At 45.5% G+C, this 16,083-nt stretch overlaps 1 protein-coding gene across 3 annotated transcripts in view; it reads right to left on the bottom strand.

The window, feature by feature from the left end:
* LOC109311477 (24-hydroxycholesterol 7-alpha-hydroxylase) overlaps window positions 1-16,083 on the bottom strand; it is a 39,724-nt gene that overhangs the window by 12,656 nt on the left and 10,985 nt on the right. The window contains exons 3-11 of one of the 3 annotated variants that reach the window (XM_019537119.1): window positions 14,971-15,106; window positions 13,700-13,874; window positions 11,634-11,783; window positions 10,741-10,834; window positions 9,634-9,732; window positions 7,584-7,674; window positions 6,795-6,928; window positions 4,211-4,306; window positions 78-166 (exon numbers count right to left, since the gene is read on the bottom strand). In XM_019537119.1, coding sequence (XP_019392664.1) covers window positions 78-166; window positions 4,211-4,306; window positions 6,795-6,928; window positions 7,584-7,674; window positions 9,634-9,732; window positions 10,741-10,834; window positions 11,634-11,783; window positions 13,700-13,874; window positions 14,971-15,106 — 1,064 coding nt within the window. Of the gene's footprint in view, window positions 1-77; window positions 167-4,210; window positions 4,307-6,794; window positions 6,929-7,578; window positions 7,675-9,633; window positions 9,733-10,740; window positions 10,835-11,633; window positions 11,784-13,699; window positions 13,875-14,970; window positions 15,107-16,083 lie in introns of all 3 variants that reach the window. The other 2 variants (XM_019537118.1, XM_019537120.1) reach the window with 2 other exon arrangements.

The following is a 16,083-nucleotide window of genomic DNA, read 5'->3' as shown; positions in this document are numbered from 1 at the left end:
GAGATCAAGTAAGAGTAGCCAAGCTGAGCTGTTCTCTGCATAGCGTAAGAATAAATCAATCCATCTGTTTCACTGACCTTCCTGGACACTGATGAGTCCCTCCTCCGAACGGCACAAAGTTGTCCAAGAAAGCATTCTTCTCTAAATTTGCTGCTTTCCAGCGATCCTGTGGGAAGAAAACATTTTTTTCCCACCAGCTTCATATAAATAATCTTAAACTTTATTTTTCCAGGCTAAAAATAACTCTGGATAGCCACCTTGCACATGAAACTCAACCGATGCCATTTTCCCTGTTGCTGCTAGAATCTAGATTTGTAAATGAGGTGATTTAATCAAGCACATCTTTAAAGACGGGAAGGTGGGGGGGGGGAGTAGCATATTCAGGCAGCTAAAAATGCAGGTATTGGGACTTTCCTAAGTGCTTTAGGTACCCAACTCACCAATAATTTCCAAATCCTGCTCAGCACAGTTAGCATAGTTTTTGGTGTTTAAGTGCTCTTAAAAAACAAACAAACAAAAATCTATCCCTTTTCAAATAAAAAAAGATTCAAAGTACATGTATCCTGTGAACCCAGCTCTTATTTAATTACTGTATAATGCCAGACAAAACAAACTACTCATGCCTAGACTTCTCAAAGTGCCCCAAAATATTAGCACAAACAGATTACACATTATTCTTTCTTTTCTCTCATCTGGCCTCCAAATTAAAGCAGCAATGAATGAGTTCCCAGATAAAAATGGATTTTGGTGTGAATAAGGGCTAGATGCTGAGCCAGTAAATGGGCAACTAGCTATTATAAGCATTTGAACTCAGAATGTCCACCTGGTCCAGGGGTTCTCCATCTTTTTAAACCTGAGGCAAAAAACTCAAGTGGAGTTTGGTGTCAGAAGTGGACTGGCCAAGTTTGCTGATGACCCCAAACTCTGGGGTAAAGCATCCACACTTGAGGATGGGAGGGTGATCCAGGCAGATCTTGACAGGCTCAGGAAATGTGCGGATGAGAACCCGATGGTGTTCAACACTGAAAAATGCCAGGTTCTCCACCTCGGGAGGAGAAACCTGCAGCATCCTTATAGGCTCGGCAGTGCTACGCTGGTTAGCTCTACAGATGAAAGGGATTTGGGGGTGATGGTTGATCACAAGATGAACATGAGCCTTCAGTGTGATGCTGCGGCTAGTAAATAGAGCAAAACGCTGGCTTGCAGCCATAGATGTTTCTCAAGCAAATCCCAGGATGTCATTCTCCCGCTGTACTCGGCTTTGGTGAGGCCGCAGCTGGCGTACTGCGTCCAGTTTTGGGCTCCACAATTCAAAAAGGATGTGGAGAAGCTTGAGAGGGTGCAGAGGAGAGCTATGTGTGTGATCAGAGGTCAGGAAAACAGACCTTACAATGACAGGCTGAGAGCCATGGGACTCTTCAGCTTGGAAAAGCGCAGGCTCAGGGGTGATCTGGTGGCCACCTATAAGTTTTAGGAGTGCTCATCAGGATCTGGGGGAATGTCTGTTCACCAGAGCGCCCCAAGGGATAACAAGATCGAACAGTCACAAACTCCACTGCGACTGATTCAGGCTAGACATAAGGAAGAACTTCTTCACTGTTCGAGCCCCCAAGGTTTGGAATAGATTGCCACTGGATGCGGTTCAAGCACCCACTTTGAACACCTTCAACACACATTTGGATGCTTATCTTGCTGGGATCCTATGATCCCTGCTGACTTCCTGCCCATGGGACAGGGGGCTGGACTCAATGATCCTCCAGGGTCCCTTTCAGCCCAAATGTCTATATTTTTTCTAACTTGGAAAGACCACAACAGAGCAGAATGTTTTTAACGTTATGGATTCCTATTTGAAATTTCTAGGGTTATCATGTGAATCGTGTTGGCACGCCTAACAGTGCTTGCACTGCCTGGTATCTTTGAAACTATCTCAAAGCATTCCTGGGTCCTGCAGCACCACAGCTGAGAACTATGACCTAGCCTAACATTCAAGGATGGGGGTATGAGTATTCCCCCTTCAGCCAACAACCAAAACAGTTTGAGTGTAGCCAAGGAAGTCCTCCTGGGGCTGGATTTTATAATGAGGAAGAGGAAATGAAGCAAAGCAGCTGGGGGCAGACTCTGGGTGGATGCAATTGATCCTATCCAGCCGGGGTGTGTCCACCCTGCACCAGACACCGCGGACAGGCCGGCGGGTGGATTCTCCACGGAGACTAGCCTGGGACCCTCACTGGCAGGCACACTCGATCAGTTGGGTGGATGGGATGGGGCTATGGGTAGTCGCGGAGTGGCACCTGGGAGTGAAATGGGTGGGATCATGGGGTGGTGAAAGCACAGGGTCAGGGCTGGGGCCCAGGGCAGAGACACGATCAGCTTCCTGAACGCCCCTACCTGTGGAACCGGCGTTCATCACAGGGACATGCGGAGAGTAGATCGCCGCTCCGCCCTGGGCCTCAGCCCCACGCTGTCACCGCCCTGCAATCCTGGGCCCAGCCCCACCTGTCCATCCCACTCCCATCTGCTGCTTCCTGCCTGCCTGCGCTCTCTTCCCATATGCCCAGCCAAGCATGCCCTGACGTGAGGGTCCTGGGCCATTCTCCGTGGAGAGCCCACCCACCCACCTGCCCACTCCATCCAGCACCGCAGTGGGCTCAGGGTGGATGGGCTGGAGTGCTTGGGCAGCGGGGCTGGGTCTGGCAGTGGCAGTGACAGCTGGAGGGAGCTGCCACCACCAGAGCTACTGGGAAGCTGAGGGCGGCCACCACACCGCCACAGCTCTGCTATCTCCCTGGGGCAGTGGGACTGGCCACATGTGTCAAGGCCTGGGCTGGGCAGGGCCAAGGGACCTGTGGTGGACCACATAAAATCTTTTGGTGGGCCAGATCTGGCCCGCAGGCCATATTTCACCTACCCCTGTTCTAGAGATGTGGTTTGCTGAACTGAGGTCTTGGTGCAAGGGCCTTATTAATTTCCTTGGGACTACCCCTTCCCTGAGGTCTTCTTAAGGGGAGTGTATTCTTCTACCTGCTTGTTTTGCCTTGCCCTTGTCTTGGAGCTTATAGGGGTCTGGGAGGAAACCTGAGACCTGACACAAGTGAGACAGTGTCGCAGAATTAACAGACCAAGGAAAACTAATATGGCTGATTATTTTCCTTATTCACAGGGTTTCATACAGTAACATTAAAATGAATCCCTGTGACACTGAGAGCACAATTAATTAACAGATGCTGTTTGCTACAATAAGACCAGTCAGTTTTCTGCACTGCAAAAATAAAAACAAAGCTTCTTGCTGTTGGGATTGTTAAAAGTTGGGGGCAGTTGTACACATGATGCTTGGTAATGAGGTTGTGCAGTATATATGAATGAACAACAAGCAGATGTTTTATTTCTGGATGGCAGAGGGGCTTGAAGCAACAGCTGAAGTCATGAGGCAAAATGAGGGAAGCTAAACTAAATAGAGCCCCAGGCAACAGGGACCCCCCAACCGCTGCTACTTAGTGAGTTGGAAACCAGCATTGCATATTATACATAAAAGCCTTAGTCTGTCTGTATATAGCATGGAGCACCATACAGCAGACCAAGGATGGATCATCGCTTTACTCCCCAACCAACATCTCCCCTTGTCCTGGACAGACTCCAGCTCTGTCTTTCTTTGTTTTCTCTCATCTGCTTTGTGCTCACAGACTCTGGGAGCGGGACCTTGTGGTTAAGCTGCCCCCAGTGCTGAATTTCCCAATTCTCTGGTAGGGTAAGCACACTCTTTCCCTGAGCTCCAGCCTTGAGAGCCATGGTAAATAGCAGGGGTGCAGGTTGTAGCCATATTGGTCCAAGGACATAGGCAGACAAGGTTCTTTGTGCTGGAGTCTGCCAGGAGGAACGGGCAATTCAGAGTGCATAGGTCAAGCATGGTGGGATCCAAACACAGGTCTCTGGTGACTTTCCAGCCAGAAAGATTCAGTGAGGGCTGTGACCTATGAAAACAAGTAACACTTAAAATGTGATGTTTTTTACTTAATCAGAGAGGACAATTATGGTTCAAAACAGGCACAAGCTGCTAATAGTGCTTTTAAATAGGCAAGAGGACTTGCTAGAGGGAAGGCTTTTATAAACATGCAACTTTAAGCCATCTTAAAAGAATGTGTGTTTTTTCACAATATGTTTTGGTCTGAAGTATGTAAAAAGAGAAACATAAAAATGTCACCTGACAACTTACGGGTTTGAACATATCAGGGTCAGGAAAATACTTTGGATTCCTGTGCAACCAATACGGAGAAATCATCAGCATGTCGCCAGCTGGGATGGTGAAATTCTAAGAAGGAGAAAATACTCTGAAGCAAAGAAACAGAACTGCACATTCAGCTGGGTGCTCCTAAAACTTTCCATCCTGAGTCTTTCTGGTTCACCAACAAAAGGTCTTGCTGGAGGTCTAGTGAAGCCAGTACGGGAGTTTAAGTGTGTGATATCATTTTGTTGTGTCATTATTACTGTATTTACTTGATGCCAAGATGAGGTTTTTTTTCCCCCTTTTAAGATAAGGGGAAGAAAATCCTTATCTTGGAATAAAATGTGAGGTGGCGGGGGCAGGCAGTTGCTACAGCTCTGGCTCTGGGCTCAAGCCTGGCTTGGGGCCAGAGCCACTGCTGCTGCCTCTGCAACTCCTGCTGTTCTTCCCTCCCAACCTCAGGCCCCCACTGCTCCCTGTCTCAGGGGAAGGAGGGCAGGGACCCAAGGCTGGGGTGGGGGGCACAAGTAGGGGCAAAGAGTGGGACTGGGGGAAAGCTGCCAGTCCCCTCTTTGCCTACACACAACCTACTCGCTACTACCTGTCCGCTATTGCTCTCTCCACCCTTACTTTCTACCCCATTATTGCACCCTCACTGTCTGAAGTAGTGGGCTGGAGCAGATCCAGAGGAGGGTAGAGGGGCACTGGTGCGCTTGCATGTCCCACCTTCGATTCCTGTTCCATCCAAAGTTTAAAACCAGCTTCCTGACCATGGCAGCATTTCTGTCCAGGCAGCAGTGAGAGCATCAACTGAATTCTTGGTTCATTAAAATCTACCTAATTCCTTCTAAACTCTTCCTTCCACAGGTGTTAATGAACTACTTCCTTTTTTAAGGGTCTTGATGTTCCACAGCAGCAGTGAGCTATAAATGCTAATGTGGTTGAGGAAGCTGCAACAGCAGAAAACACAGTAATAATGGGGGACTTCAACTATCCACAAACAGACCGGGTCAATCTAATATCAAGCCGGGATGCAGAGACCACATTTCTTGAAGTTATAAAAGATTGCTTCCTGGAAGAGTTGGCCCTAGAACCTAAGAGAGGAAAGGCCATTCTTGACTTAGTCCTAAGCAGAGCTGGGGCTGCCGCGATCCCCCAGCCCCAGGGGTTTCACGTACCCTCAGGGAAGCTGCATGCCCCTGGCTGCCAGGACTCAGCTGGATCCTGGTACCCAGTGTCTACCACTGCAGGACCCTGGGTTCCTGTGCTGCTGGGACCCAGAATGGCACCTGCTGGGGCTGAAAGTTTCCTCAGTTATGGGACTCCCAACCCTGGCTGGGCATGGTGCATCCCTGCAGCTGGGAACCTCATCAGCTAACAGGGCTCATAGCCACAGGGGAGATTTTGCTATATTGTGCAAATTAAAGTTCAATAGCAAACGGCTATAAAGTTAATACACATTTTTGAGGTCTAAGTTTATAGCTGACTGGAGGTTTTTATTGTGTGACAGGTACTTCACAGATGACACCAAGCTGTGGGGAGTGGTAGATATGCTGGAGGGTAGGGCTGGGATTCAGAGTGACCTAGATTAATTGGAGGACTGGACCAAAAGAAATCTCATGGGGTTCAACAAGGACAAGTGCAAAGTCCTGCACTTGGGACAGAACAATCCTATGCACTGGGACAGGCTGGGACCAGCTGGCTAAGCAGCAGCTCTGCAGAAAAGTTGCAGTGGACGGTAAGCTGAATATGCATCAAAAGTGCACCCTTGTTGCCAAGAAGGCTAACAGCATACCGGGCTGCATTAGTAGGAGCATTACCATCAGATTAAGGGATTCCCCTCTATTCTGCACTGGTGAGGCTACATCTGAGTCCAGTTTTGCTTTCCCTTCTCCCACCCCACAGAAAGGATGTGGACAAATTGGAGAGAGTCCAGAAGAGGGCAATGAAAATGGTTTGGGGGCTGGGGCCCATGGCTTCTGAGGAGAGGCTGAGGGAACTGGGTTTATTTAGTCTGCAGAAGAGAAGGCTGAGGGGGGATTTTATAGCAGCCTTCAGTTACCTGAAGGGTGGATCCAAAGGGTGATCTTTTTCACTAGGACTGTCGGGAAGCACTGGAATGGGTAACTTAGAGGTGGTGAAATCTCCATCCTTGGAGGTTTTTATGGCCCAGCTTGACAAAGCCCTGGCTGGAGTTGGGGGCAGTCCTGCTTTGAGCAGGGGGTTGAATTAGATGACCTCCAGAGGTCCCTTGCAACCCTCATTTTCTATAATTCTGTGATACTTTGCATGTGTAGCTGGTTTCCAGGTAACTGCACAATTAAAGAGTTAATTGTGTGATACCTGCAATGTGTAGAGGGCGCCTGAGTGGCAGAGGATACTGGGCAAGATAGAGCTATGTTCTGAGCCAGTAAATGGCAATTCTTATGTTCTTAATGTATGTATTTAAAAAGGGTTATCTAAATAAGGCTTGAGGGTTCTGTATACTTAATTACCTACATCCAGGTACTATGGGGACAGTCACTGCCAGAAGGATTACCAGGTACTGAAAGGTCCTTGTAAAAATAAATCTCACCTGAATTTTTATTGGATTCATCACTTTCTTTGTGATGGCACCTGGAGACCTGAGGCGTATGGCTTCCAGAACACACCACTTAATTAAGGGAAGCTTCTTAAGGTCATCCTGAGATATTTCAATCTTGTCTTTGCCTGTTGTATTATAAGAAATAAGCCATGAAAAAGACACTAAGGAGGAATCCTATGGCCTGTTTGTACACCTAAATGGCATTTCTGAGCCTTATAAATGGCACTTTTGGCACTTACCGGTTGTGATTCAATTACACCTGCAGTGTGGATGTTCAAGTGTGCAAGTACACTCAGCAAGAGAAATGGGCCATACTTTGGTTGGGTGTACTGCTATGTGCATGTGCCTGTTGCGGATTCACAGGTCATGAAAAGGTAACTGAACCAAAAGCCATGACTCATGGGGAAAGGAAGCTTTTCACATGTTTTAGTCCCAACACTTGTCCAGGAAGCAGGAGATGCAGGTTCTGCGTTCTCCCTGTGCCCGTAGGGAGTCGGACAAGCATCCCTGACTTGCCAGCACAGTGCTCTAACCACCAGGCCACAGGTTAGGTATTATCCAGTGCCTCTTCTGAAGCTGATGCTCTGAGGGAAGCCAAGAAAATGAAATATGTAGGGCTGGGAGAAAGAGAGCAAAGTAGAGGGTGTGTGGCTCAGTGAGATGCCTGCTGCTCCGGGGGTAGGAACCTGGTTCTAGCTTGGGCCCTTGCACCCAATGGGGTAGAAACGCAAAGTAAACTGATTTCTAATAACCTGTTCCAGAATGCTAGTCACTTATTACCTGCGTTGCCAAAAACAGAAACGATGTCCTCCATGATCTTCTTGTAGATATCGGGGTGGGATATTATGAAAACAAGGGTCCAGAATGCTACCTAAGAGAAGACCAAAAGAAATGAACTCAGGAATAGCATTAACACTTGTGATGGTCTTGAGTGAGAAAGCTTCAATCTGTGTTCAACCGTTTTCATATTTAAAGGTCTCTGGAGAATGTCCCCAGAAGACGTCACCATTCATGATGTTCGTCACAGTGTAGTATGTGCCAGGCATTGCTACAGCTATGCTGCGGGTTGTTTGCAGTTAGTTTCAGAGATACCTAAGCATCCTGACCTACATATTTTTTCTAACGTAAGAGACATAATTCATGTGTAAAAGAACCACTGTCAATGGTGATATAGTTTAACCTCACTGCTTTTGCCCACTCAAAAATCTAAGTGAGAAACTGCCACTGATGCAAAGCACAGACAACAGATCTGACTTTATCTAAGCACACTTGTTCTCAACTAGCAAAATCTCCTTGTCTCCAGAAGATATGAGAAAAAAAAAAACTTTGTTGTTGCAGTGAAGCTTTCAAACTCTGCAGAGTATGTATGAGCGAAGAGCTGTGAACAGCTAAGAAAATGTCTTTCTCTTCCCTCTCTATGCCGAATAATAAGCCCATGGTAAATTCCATCTATACCATGGGGGGTAGGGGCGAATTATCATTTAATGATTTGGGATGGGCTGATTCAGCAGCAGGGAGTGATGTGTTCAATTTCTGGACAACTAACAATAATTTTGTTATTGAGTATGTATTCTCTGATCTCGTAAGGTAGGATACAGGCCAATAATCCAGAATCCTCTCCTTGCTGTTCCATGAAAATGGTATCTATTTTTAAAAAGGATGATCCAAGGTATTATAGACTTCTCAGCCTAACTTCCATATTTTGAAAGAAAAAATGATTGATTAATCTATAGAAATATAAGAAACTGCCAGCATGAGTCTGTCAAGAACAAGTTTCTTTCTCTGACATGGTAACTGGCTTAGCGGGTAAAGGGGAAGCAGTAGATATGGTATGATGAGGTTTTAGAACTAGTTTTATATGATGATATCAGCAGCAAACTAGAGGGAGATGGTTTCAGTGATGTTGCTCACTGTAAGGTGGGTGCACCACTAGTTGAAAACCCATTCTGAAAAAATAGTTTGCAATCGTTTTGATGTCAGATTGGAAGGACGTTTCAAATAGAGGCTGTCAGGAGTTGGTTCTGGTTTTGGTCCTATTTCACATTTTTATTAACCACACAGATGGTGAAATAAAGTACATTCATAAAATGTGCAGATAACCCCAATGTGGGAGGTTTTGCAAGCAATTTGGAGGACAAGATTATAATTAAAAATGATCAAAAAAATCAGATGAAATTCAGTCAAGATGGGCACAAATTACTACCCTTAGACAGGAAAAAAAAATCAATCATGCGTAGATAAAATTGGGAAGAACTGATTTGTTGCCATACAGCAGAAAATAATCTGGGCATTATAGTGAACTTTAAAGTAAGTATAATCAACAGTGTGATGTTTCTGCAACAAACACAAGTGTCATCCTAAGGTATCTTCTGGAGGACACAGGAAGTAATTATTCCATTCTACTACATGTGGTGAGGCCGCACCAAGAGCACTGTATTCAGTTTTGGGTCACATATGTAAGAATACATATACATATACATGATTTCATAAAGCTGTCCTTCTAGTTGTCCCCCCTAAAGATAGCTCTTTGCCTTCCTCTTGTATTGTCTACATTAGAAACTACTGAATGTAGATATATCTGGGGAGAAACATTCTCAAACGAAAACAATCTCTCTTTTTCCTAAAGCATCACTTGCTTCATCTGTCTGGGCCATTTCAAGCCAAGGATGTGTGCTCCTTTTGCAAGCCCAGTCACTAACTTCTTGGTGCTCAGATTTGTTTCCCCTTATACAGCCACATGAATCACTTTCTTATATGACTGCATTCTGTTCCTACTTCGCTGCAACAAAATGAAGAGGAAAGAACATGTTCCCACATCCAACATACTCACAGGGACAGCATTTGCTTGAGAAGCCCAGAGCAGCAGAAGACTGTAATTGGGAGCGAAATGTTTATCAGGCAAAGTGTCCAGCAGGTGTTGCAGCACTGTCTGTTATAAATAAAAGAATTAATATGTGTATACTTGCACACGTAACTTGGTGTGCGTCATGGAATGGTTTGCTAGAGGTCAGGAAGAGAATTCCCCCAGTTTTTCACATAAAAGAAATGCTAAATACCAATAGCCTTCAGTCACAAAGTAACAGACAGGAGCTTTCCACAGATGGTGAAATTCATGCCAAGGTAGGGGCTAACGAGAGATGGATGCACCACTTCCAAGCTTCCTCAACGCCTAGGCTTGCCTATCACGCGGCTCAAGCTTTTACAACTAGCAGGTCGGAACTGCTCACACGCCATTTATAGCCATAAACTGAAGAAGGAAACAAGCTTTCCTGCTCTTTCAACTCCCACTCAGTTCCTCAACTCTGAATGCACCGGGAATGGCACCGAAACAGATGAATAAACTGAAACGCAGAAAATACACTCCCTGTCTCACTGGTCCAAAGCTAGTTTAGCACTTCAGCACTATCAGTGACTTCCACCAAAGTAGCTTTCTTGAAAACTTTGGCAACAAATATGAACTGCTTGAATATTTTTATTTAAATGTTTTAATAAGTTACAGTAAGATTAAGTCTTAAAATAGGTTCTTAGCTTCTCAACTTTAATTTGAATAGGTTTCCATTTGGCAGCAGGGCCTCTTCTAAAAGTGCTAAGGTTTTAAAATGTCAGCTGCAGGACGTGCTGAATAGGCCTTTCTCTCAAGACCTTCATCTGGTGGATCCATCATATGGATATCTAGAAGAGCTACAACAAACAGCCCCCCTGAAGGTAGCTGTCCTCAGTACATACTACAGTGTCTTGCCACCAAGTGTAAGTCATGTGTTTGCACCACAGTCAGATTATTATGCAGCAAACAATGTCATTTCTACACCCTGGCCCACTGGCCCCAGTCATTTTTGTCATTATTTCCTGCTCTGTTATCCTTATGCTCTTCATTCTTTCATGCTAACGATAATAGCAATGTTGCCCTGGCATTATGTTTCATCTGCTGACTGATTACCTTAGATTCACTCTTTGAGGGATTGGGTCTCGCAGCAGCTGACGTCACTTTTTCCAATGTTTTTAGAAGCCACTGTTTGGATTTAGACCAGTTTCTGTGAAGCAAAATAATAATTATGAAATGTCTTGAAATAAACTTGAGGAAACGATTGCAGCGTTAGTTTAATGAAGGAGGACCCCTTGCTTTCTTTCCAGCTGTGCTCAAAACACCTGCACAGCCCATTGGCAAGCAGATGTAAAGAGCTGACAGTAAGCAGTCTGGACTCAGCTGAAGTCAACAGGAGTGCAGGGTGCTCAGCCTCTCTGAAGCTCAATAATGACCAAGCACATGGGCTTGTGGTCAGAACATGGAGCTGACAGAGAGGATTCATGGACTTGAATACCAGCTGCACTACAGGCTTCCTATGAGATTTTAGACGGAGGCCAACATTTTCAAGAAAAACTCCTAAATGTGCATGCCCAACTTGGGAAAGCAAAGGTTTGATTTTTGGATCGGTTCAGTATTCACAATTCCCTCTGCAGGCAGGCAATGAGATTTTAGAAGCTCAGGGCTAAAAATCAAGCCAAGATAGCTCAAGCTGGGTACTGAACATTGAAGGACTAGTCTTGATCAGGGGGATAGCAGGATATATTTTACTAAAAAGTTCACACACTGGTTTCCACATGGGTTTAATCTCACTGACCTTAGTGAGGCCACTGGCATACAAATGTAAGCAAGAGGAGAATCAGGTAGATCTTTTTTGAGGCACATGGCTAGAAATCAGACTGACTGAAGGGTGGAATGCAGCTAAAAGCAGAACATCATTTTCCCAGGGAAATGCTTCTAGGATGGATAATATAACAGGCAAGAAGTATTTAATGGGATTGCCAGAGGTACTCCCCAAAAACTGTCACCTCAAAAAGCACACTGGCATCTGAGATGCATATTCAAAGTCCTCATCGAACATCTGGAAATGCTCTTCAAACTCACTGATTTCATTCCTGCTCGTTGGCCAGGTATCTTTTCCAAACAAGGTATTCACTGCTGCCGGATACATGATGTGCCTAGAACCACAAAACCACAGAACCATAGAAAAGTAGATCTGGGAGGGACTTTGGTGAGAAGAAGCCCGTGTTCAAACACAGCGCAGCCTGTAGACTCATGCAACAACAGAGCTGGCGCACCAGCGAGCCGCAGGGAAGCTGCTGTAGCAGGTGTCAGGCAAGGATGCGGTGCATTTGATTACTGACATCCAAATAACTCTGTGAGCTACCTGTGGAACCGCAGCTGGTGTTCCCGAGCTGTGCATAGAGGCCAGCTTCACGTAAGCTCTTACAAAACAGAGCCAGCGTGATGCAAGGACCTTCTGCACAAGTTTGAATTTTGTCACTTATTGACAACCTGCTCACTTCAGTGGTCACAGAACGGCTTGAGGCACAGGATGATCCCTCTGCCATAAAACAGCTGTCTTATTCTAGTGAAGGCACCTTCCTTGAGCTTCACTCACCAGAGGCTGCACCAGGACCCCCAAAAATGTAATCCCATCTCCAGCTGCATAGCAATCCCCATAACAATTGTACAGGATGGAAGGATGCTCTTTTTGCCTCCGTCTCACTCCACAAGCTCCTTACTTATTAATGACCTAGCAAACCGTGTGCACATCCTCTGTGAACTTCCTCCAGGACCAGGAGATAGTAAGGTTCCTTCTAGCCCCTAACGTCTATGAATCGCCGAGCCTATGAATTCTAGCACGTCTTTCCCCTGAGGTCCAGACGCTATTTCACTTCATCACATTTGCCTTTCTAACATATGCAAGACAGAGCCACCTTCTGGGCAAATGGATTCCAAATCAGAGTCAGCCAGACAGATATTTTGCAGCCCATACACAATCCAAGTCTTTTAGCCCATACTTTAGGACAAAATACAAACAGCATGAATTATATGTATCTGTGTCCATCTACTTTGTCTGTGGCTTACGATTTTTGTTATGACCTATGTTCAAGTAGAGACTCTCAGGAGTTGGTCCTGGGTTACTCCACATTTTTATTAACCATACTTTTATTTTATTAACCACATTTTTATTAAGTTTTAGACAAATAATATCTGATCTATTGAATCTGAATACTTCATTTTATAAAATCTGGATTAGGATAGCATGCAAAGGGTCACAGGCCTGCCCACATGCCCTCAGCCACATAGATGGGAAGGGCATTGTCTTAGCAATGCTGCCACGTTGAAATATTTGGTTCTGCTCAGGCAAGTGTATCAATTATCAGTTACTTGTATGATACTAATACCTAATGTGCCTCTGTCCTTTGTGTCGGGTGCTGTACAAACCCAGGGAAAAAACTGGTTTCAGGACCAGAGAGCTTACAAATGAAGTATGAGAGACTAGACAACAGATAGATGGGGCTAGATGTGGGAGTAAAAGGACAGTAATAATTAGCATGATCAGCAGTTGACTGCAGCACAGTAGCAGCCTAGCCACTGTCAATTTTGCTTCACAAGAGAAGGGTCTTCATAGGAGCAACCAGAGAAGGATAAAGAAATATCTTCACAAATATTCATGGATAGCTCCCTACAACCATAAGAAGCAACATGAAAGAAGGAAATTTCTAATCCTGCTCAAGGCCACATAAATAGATGCTTCCCATTCTAAAGTGAGGATCTTCATAAACACATAAACCCTTAACTAAAGCGCCTATTTACAAATCTCTTGCATAGCATAGAGCTTGTTTTTGTCATCTCCAAATCCATACCTCATATTTCTTCATGGCATCCAGGCCCCTCATTTTTATGGTCTGCACCTACCAGCTCTAGCTTACCCAGTACAGTGAGATAGGCACTGGCTTGTACAGCTGTAATCAGCAACCTAAAGCTTCTGCTCATATACTTTGTAGTAATGTTGATACAGCTCCTGTTTATATCACAAAGCATGGGGACATCCATGCAACAAAGCTTGACCGCAGCATCCACGTACCTTACCAGATCACGGAGTTCCTCCGTTCCCCCTGTGCCCAGCTGCTCCACAAACTCATGCAGTTCTTTACAGAGAGTCTTCATGAATATGTGCAAGTTAGGGGGAGCCATTTTACCTTTCAGCATGACGTACAGATTGTAACGGTTCTTATAAAAGACTTTTGCAGGAATTGAAACTTTAAATACAAAAAAAGAAAAGAAAAAGAACATTTTGGAAATTATTCAAGGTAAATTATAAATGTGGAAGTGCGTCCTTCCTGTGTGACATGTGACCCAAGTTTGAACACAATCTACTCTCTCGTCTAGGGACAAAATCCACACTTCCTGAGTTTTTGTGCCCACAAACCTTCCCTAAGAACTTCCAAAGGATTCAGTGGTCGTAAACTTCCTCTCTGCACATCTTTCCTTCTGTTACTCACCCTGTAAATGCCTTCCTTTTGCCCCATAAAACTTCCGTTCAGGTAATAAACGTGCAAGAGATTGCTCCCTGATTTGCATGAGTGATGGCAAGAGACATGTTCTGGAGTTTCATGTTCTCTACTCCATAGTCAGCAATGCTCACCTACTAGACACTAGGTGAAATGCAAGTACTTAGTGTTAAAGCTCTAAATCCAAGGGTGCTATTTTATCTTTATCCGTGCCACCTACAGCTGCAGTGGGCCCTAAGAAGCATTTGCAGGTGGAAGCTGGCAGGAGGGTGAGAGTGAAACTACCACCTGAGCACAGCCCGGGGCCTCAGCAAATGGTAACAGCATCACCCTGCCGGCAGGAGTGAGCCCATACACCATGGTCAATAGCCCAGGGGGTGAGAGTAGGGACTGGGTGTGGACAGCAGGTGTGCAGTGACTGTTGTTCTGTCTGCTCCTTATAATATTGTGGGCTCTTTATTCAAAGGTTATATTAAATTGTTGATTCTAAGACCCTCCCCTGACCGAAGTTTTGGTGGGGTTTTACATGCTTTTATATTTGTAATAGGGCCTGATCCCATTGTCATCTACACAGGCTGCCATTTTTGACCTGGCCCAGGGTATGTCAGCAGAGTCAAGTCCTATGTGGGCAAATATTTGCAAGAATGCCTTTTCTACTCTTGTGCTGATTTTTTCACCAATCTCATGATGTTTGGTGTTTTTTGATGCCCAGCTACTAAAATTGAAAGACTAATATGTGTATTTAGGACCTGACTGAAAGGCCGCTGACCCCTGGACCAGGGTCCTCAGTGTTGATGGGCAGGTAGGTTTGGTTCCCCTTTGAAATGAGAGAGAGATTGTTTACCTGTATGTTTGACTGCTTGCTGCACCGCCTGCTCAAAATTGACATCCTTAGACATGAAAAATGCTTCAATCCCTTCTTCCTCAGTCACAAAGGTATAGCGATGTCCCAGAGCAAACACAGTGAATACGGGCCCATACTGGAATGAACAAAGATTTAAAAAAGATAAGGGTGTCATTGCTAATACATCTGATGCAAGGCCATGGCTGCAACCCTGCAAATACAACAAATGCAAACACATCAGTATTTAACTAACAAACAGAAAGATCAAGAAAATGGCGAGAGAGCAGAACCCGGATTTAGGAAAATACTCTTATCACTGTGCCACAGTCACACTTCTCCTTTCCCCATGAATGCTTTCTCCACTCAGCCTAGTCTATGGCCTGGTATTTAGGGCACTTTTCTGGGAAGTAGGAGATGTGGTTATGAGTCCTTTGTGGCTGAGGACCTCAGTCCCAGGTTTCTTACTTAGAGTGCTCTAATCACTAGGCTAGTGATTCTTGTCCAAGGTGCCAAGGCCCCATGGGGTGCCTTGAGATCCTTTCAAGGGTGCTGCAGGGTGCCACAAAATGTTAACACTATTAGATTTGCAAACATGATTCACCAGATGTGGTGTGCGTGAAACAGAGATGCATGCAGCCATTAGGGGTGTGCAAAATGGGTCATATTCAATTTGGATTTGGCTCGAACTGGGGACAGTGATTCAATTAATTAATTTGGATCACTGTCCTGATTCAATGTGGCTGAATCCAAATCTGAAGATTCAATGCTGATTCAAAGAATCATTGATTTGGCCATAGACACAGCTTTATGTTTTTTCTGCATACCTTGAGGTAACAGGCACAGCTCTTGAATGCTGTGATGCTGGGGCGGATGGAGCATCCCACAGGAGCATCCCCCACCACACCTCCCAGGCTTGCCAATTGGCTGTGGGGGGACCCCAGGTGCCCCCCCCAGATTCAGGAGGCATCAGTCACTAAGCCAGGGGGCGGGGGCCCCTGCATGCTCCCCAGTGGACCTGGAAGTGGACCAGAAGTCTTTCTGGTCCACTTCCAGGTCCGCTGCCATGGGCGTTGGGGACCCCCCCCTCGACGGCCCCATGGGATGCTCCATCCA

The sequence above is a fragment of the Crocodylus porosus genome, unplaced genomic scaffold (assembly GCF_001723895.1).
Source record: "Crocodylus porosus isolate Cpor-Errol unplaced genomic scaffold, CroPor_comp1, whole genome shotgun sequence".
NCBI classification, from domain to species: domain Eukaryota; kingdom Metazoa; phylum Chordata; order Crocodylia; family Crocodylidae; genus Crocodylus; species Crocodylus porosus.
This window is presented reverse-complemented; position numbering and strand designations above follow the sequence as displayed.